The sequence below is a fragment of the Cricetulus griseus genome, chromosome 8, assembly GCF_003668045.3.
Source record: "Cricetulus griseus strain 17A/GY chromosome 8, alternate assembly CriGri-PICRH-1.0, whole genome shotgun sequence".
NCBI lineage: Eukaryota > Metazoa > Chordata > Mammalia > Rodentia > Cricetidae > Cricetulus > Cricetulus griseus.
In genome coordinates this window covers 36393991-36399990 of record NC_048601.1, presented here as the reverse complement: position 1 = coordinate 36399990, position 6000 = coordinate 36393991, and the positions used below count along the sequence as shown (strand labels likewise).

Genomic DNA, 6000 nt, shown 5'->3' with positions numbered 1-6000 from the left:
GAGTTGAAACACAATTTTAAATAAGCAAGCACAAACTTCTTTTCAATGCAAGAAAAAAACCTTATCAGTCAATTTATGAAGATCTTCCAAAAATAAAGATAAAAATACTAGATAGAAGTCATTTGGAGGTGCCTTTCCTTAGTGCAAAGCATATTTAATTAGTAGCTTAGGGAACTGTTACATTCCCTATTGTGTTAAGCTCAACTAAGAACAGAAAATGCAGGTAAGACACTATAAAGACACTGCTTCATACAAAACAACTGAGGGGGCTGGAGAGATGGCTCAGCAGTTTCGAGTACTGGCTGTTCTACCAAAGGACCTGGTTCACTTCCCAACACTCACATGGCAGCTCACAACTGTCTGTAACTCTATGTCCAGGGGATGCAACACCTTCATGCAGACAAAACACCAACGCACATAAAATAAAAATAAAGAAATCATTTTTTAAAAAGGTGCTGGAGAGATGGCTCAGAGGTTAAGAGCACTGGTTGCTCTTCTAGAGGTCCTAAGTTCAATTCCCAGCAACAACATGGTAGCTCACAACCATCTACAATGAGAACTGGTGCTCTCTTCTGGAGTGTAGGCATGTGTGTAGGTAGAACACTGTATGTGTAATAAATAAATTAAAAACAAACAAACAATTGAAGATGATCCCCTTGATCCAAGTTTGACTTTTTTTGTTGTTTCATTTGTTTGGTTGTTTGTTTGTTTGGTTTTTTGAGACAGGGCCTTACACTATGTAGCTCTGGCTGTCCTAGACCTATGTAGACCAGGCTCCCAGGTAAGTTTTAGTTTTGATGAAAATGGGGTCCATTAGAAGCACATACCTTTAAGGGATTACGTCCTAAAGAAGGGAGAGATAGTGTCAGGGGTTAGAGGAACAAAAGACTGACGAGCTGTAGCTCTAGTTACAAATGGTAGCAGGGACTTCATTAGGGACCTGGTATAATTATGACAACTACTTCACAAATGCTGCTGTGAGTTTTCTATTTACACATTTTTTTCCTATGTGCCGTGTTTGTGTGTGTCCTATGTACCTGTATGTGCGTGTCTCTGTGTGTGTGCCTTTATGTATGTCTATGTGCCTGTATGTGTATGTCTGTGTGTGTTCCTGTGTGTAAATGCCTGAGTATATGTGCCAGTGTGTGTGTGTGCCTGAGTGTATATATGTGCCTGCGTGTCTGTGTGTGTGCCTGTGTATGTATGCCTGAGTGTGTATATGTGTCTTTGTGTATGCCTGTGTGTATGTTTGTGTGTCTATGTGCATGTCTGTGTGCCTGCACGTATGTCTGTGTATATGTGTCCCTCTGTGTGTGTTTGTGTGTGTGTGTGTGGGCGCGCATGTATACATATACTGTAAAAGATAAAAACTTTCAGTGTTAATAATTTGACTACGCAGTATCCCACCCAAACTCATGTGTTGAACACTTAGCCAACAACTGGTGGGTCTATTTTCAGAGATTCCAGAAATTAGAAGAGGTAGGACCTAGCTGAAGGAAGTAGGTCAGTAGAGGTATTTCTGCAAAAGTTATACCTGAGGTTCCTTACCTTTCCCAACTTCCTGTCCTCCATGAAGTAAAGAGCCTCCTCTTCTACACGCTTTGGTTGCCATGGTGATCTGCCTCCACCACAAGTCCAGAATCAGCAGGTCCAAAGGTAAGATAAGTAACTAACACATTCAGAATCACATTTATGGGACTGTTCATATGTCAATATATACTATTGTTATGAGGTATACATGCAGTCACCTAGATATGTGGTTCGGAAATCCTAGAACATTGTAGGATTTTGTTTTAAATGCTCTTTAATTTCATGCTACTACTAAAAATGCAGCTCTAAGGGCTGCCCAAAACCACTTAAGAATGTTTGTGATGCATAACATTAATTAGCAGGGAAAGAGGCCAACATATATACACTATAAAGAGGTAAAACACATACAGGTGTGTGCATGCACACACGAGCATACACATAAACAAGACGTAGGAGGTAATAAGTAAAAACAAAAACAGTACAGGAGTAGTGGGGACTTAAAAATAAAAAACCTTATTTGCAACATAAGCTACTTCCTACAAATGTTTGTTATTTTTTCCCTTTGAGTAGGATTAATCACCACTTAGAAATTTTTACAGAAAGATTTTATGTCCAGGGAGTGATCATAAATGTATCTATACACACATGACTCCGTTGTTAAGAAGCTGCACAAATACACAACCATGGTCACGCATGTTGGTATATGCCAATAATCCCAGTGCTTGGGTGGCTGAGGCAGAAGGACAGAGAGTTCAATGTCAACCTAGTGAGTTTCAGACCAGGCTAGGCTATGGAGTAAGACCCCATCTCAAAAACAAAAGGTGGGTTGGTAAGACTAAAGTCACTTGTCACCAAACCTGAGAACTTGCATTTAATTCCTAGGGCCCAACAGCAGGCTACCACCAGTTGTCTTCTGACCTTTGTCAGAAGTATGTATGCATGTGCTTATACACTAATGTCATTTTTTTAAAGTAAAAAGGTAATAACAACAGTGTTTAATTATCACCTTTAAGTATTACGTGACTGACATTTTGAGCAACTAACATAGACGAGCCTTTCTTCAACTGCTGTGCTAAAAACAGCTCAGGGACTCAGAAGCCTGGGCAGACTCTAACAACAGGGATGTTGGGTTGAAAGCCATCACTCTAATAGAAGTGCTTTCCTGGTATGTGACGCACCTGCTCACCAAAGCAATGCCCTTGACTTTGCATCGTCTATTGTGACAAGAAGTAGCAAGGTTATAACTGGCTTCCTGAAGGAATGTCCTTGCTTTAAAGAATAAAAATGCCTCAAACTACCCACGTATCAAGTTATCAACTAGCTTCTGGATGTAAAAAACATTTTCTATGAAACAAAATATACAAGCATCACAAAATGATTTTTCAAAAAGGGAAACACCAAGGAGGGAATGAGAAAGAGCGTCCCAGTAAGGAATGAAGAGTGAAGCCTGACTGGGGGTACCAGTTTATTAGACAGTGCATGATTCAAAGCATTGGGTATCTCAAAGTCAACAAGGCTTACCATCTCTCTAGTACAATACACTGAATACCCTGAATGCAAGGCCTTGGTTCTTTTTCCCTTGTACCTAGAATTCCACAGTTTCCCAAATTAGTACACATTTCACATTCTCTGAAGGCTTAGGGGGGTCGAAGGGGAAACAGGGCTTCAAACTGTCCCTATGAGCCAAAGGCACTTAATGTTAAAAGATAAAGGACAGCAGAGTCACTCCACAGGCATTGCTGTGTGTTCAGAACTCCGAACTCGAGTGTCCCATCACTGGCCCAAGTGGGATTTGTCACAACAATGTAAAAAGACACTGATTTCCTCAAAAGAACAAAGTGCAGTATGAATATAAAAGACTTACACCCTACCCTTTCCTGAAAATAATACAGAAGAGGACTCTCACCTTGTAGGATTACATGGCAAAAAAAAATAGCTAAAAAATAATCTGTCATAAATTCTCACTATGCAATCACAATACACTCTGCTATTACGCATAGAATCTCCGAGTTGGAGAGAGCCTCAGATATCATGTTGTCCATCCCCTCACTTGATGATGGGACTGAGGCCCAGGCAGCGGAAGTACTGGACCCCAGGGTCTCACCCTGTGGCAGAGTCTGGATAGGACGTCAAGGTTCTCGGCTCTCTCCTTCCTCTTCAAAAGGCTCTCAAAGCAAAACATGGCGATGATCCCAAAGATGCACCACACGATAAAGCACAAGCACTGACGCACGAACGTCAGCAGTTTGGTCACGCGAGACGGTTCCTTTGGCCACTGGGCAAATGTGTAACTCTCTTCAGGTGGGAAGTCTTCATACAAGATCAGTTCGGAGTTATTGGGGGAAGCCAGTTGCAAGTCAGAAACAATTGCTTGGATCTGGAAAGGCTCCCGTTGGCTATCAGTCAGCAGTGGGCAAGTGGTCAGCTGCACAACGGAATCCCAGGTTGGATGCAGAGCTATCCGGTGTGTTCTGGCTTCGAGCTGCACAGCGGTACCTATAGCAATAGGACTATAAGAGATAACATGCCATAAGAGATCCTGAAACCTTGGCTTAAGGCTTAGAGCGCAAAAGTACCTGGTACAGAGGAGGCAGGGCTACCTGAAGTCAGAGCTTCCCCTGAATGGCCCTCCTAGACACTCAGGATACGCTTGGCAAAGAGCAGCACATTCAACAGTCAACCAACCAGTATTTTTTACCTTAAAAATACTACCTACATACAGGAGAAAGACCTCCACCACTTACAATACCCCCCAAAGCAGACAGTAACCACCCATGGTTATCCATGTGACTGTTCAGTCAGCAGCCATTGAGAATCATGCTTTTACATAAATGTGAAAATACAGAATTCCTGTAATAAAGTGTTGAATTAAAAGTCAGAATATACAGTGTGGTCTAACCTATATAATCATATATTAAGGAAAAAAAGACACCAAATGACCCACAAGGTTATAACATGTATACACTCACAATCATTATCCTTGAAAGCAAAGTTTCTAATTTTTAGCTTATTGTATCAATTTTTAACATTTTATCAGTAGAAATAAATGACAATAAAAAGATTAATAAGAGCATCAAATATCATGTAATATATTAAATGGGCTGGCAAAAAATTAAAGAGTCAACATAGTAACATAAAACTATAAGAAAGGCTATGGGAAAACTGCTTTCTTCCTAATATCCTAGGAGTTTAAGTCAGTAATAATAAAGCTATACATTTTGGGGTGCAGTTTATTTCCGTCTGACTACTTGTGTAAGAGCAGAGTGTAAGTGCTCACACAAACATGGACATTGATTTCCTAGGACATATTAGGCATGGTAGCAGGCACTTTTGTATTTCTTTGATTGTAAGAGCCTAAGCAAGTAAGTTACAAAAGGCGGCACAGTTGTTAAAGGAAGCATGATTGTAGTGCGGGCCCTTTCTTAGCAAGAGTCTATACTCTGGGTGGGAAGAGGGCCATCCTTCTCATGTCTTCTTTCCTATTACCACCACGATACACATCCTACTTACAGAACACTCACACAAACACACAGGACATGTGTGTGTAGCCACAGACTATTGACACAGCATTTTGAAAGCTGCCAGAGTCCAAAGGAACCATGCATGGACCTCCTGTGAGGTTAGTTCCCTGATTCAAAGTAACAGAGAATGAGAACAAGCTAGTCATCCCGGGTGCCATGAGCATAAACCCAAGAGCTGGCCCGGTGAAGCCAAGTACCTGCCAGCTGCTTAAAGAAACTTCAAAAGGAATTGTGCAGAAAATGTTGGGAACTCACACAGAAGAGGGAATTTGTGGGAAGGGAAAAAAAATGGGTCAGCACGCAAGACATTTTCTTATTCCTATTATTTCTTTTCTCTCACAAAGAGTCAGATGCTTCTAATCTCTATAAAAAAAATTATCTCGAAGGTTGACATGGAAATTCTCTGGTGCATTTCCCCCATAAAAAAAAAAAAAAAAAAGAATGCACTTGTCTTCTACAGATAATAAAACAACAGCAACCAACTTTCCTTGTGGACAGCGAGGAACAGAATGTATTGCCAATTCTCATTGGTAGATGGACAGAAGATGAATTTCAAATGTGCTTGAAATAATAAGACAGCGATGATATCTGCTCCTATGTGACCAACGTGAACGGAAGCTCTCAAACATCTGGTAAGGAGTGGGCGAGAAGACACAGCAGAAGCCTCAGTGTAGACACTAGGCTGCCGTGAAATGGCAGAGCTCTGACGTTTCTAGAATCATAGTCAGATAACTCAGCGCTCTCTGAAACTACGCACATCAGTGAATTCCATGCTGTAGCAAAGGTCAAGCTTAGGGGAGGCACACAGATGACTCTGACAGTCTTATCCCACGATGGGAGTATACAAAATGAAAACAACAAGCACTTCATTTCCTGACTACCCACTGTATACATCGGAAGAAATTTCATTTCCTGAATGCCTACTGTATACATTGGGAGAACATACCCA

The 6000-nt window shown here is 41.1% G+C and overlaps 1 protein-coding gene across 1 annotated transcript in view; it reads right to left on the bottom strand.

Moving 5' to 3' along the window:
- Window positions 1-2978: 2978 nt before the first annotated feature.
- Sumf1 (sulfatase modifying factor 1) overlaps window positions 2979-6000 on the bottom strand; it is a 78199-nt gene continuing 75177 nt past the window's right edge. Inside the window, exon 9 of the mRNA XM_027429011.2 lies at window positions 2979-4040. Within this exon, the coding sequence (XP_027284812.1) occupies window positions 3930-4040 (111 nt within the window). The 3' untranslated portion in view covers window positions 2979-3929. The remainder of the gene's footprint in view (window positions 4041-6000) is intronic.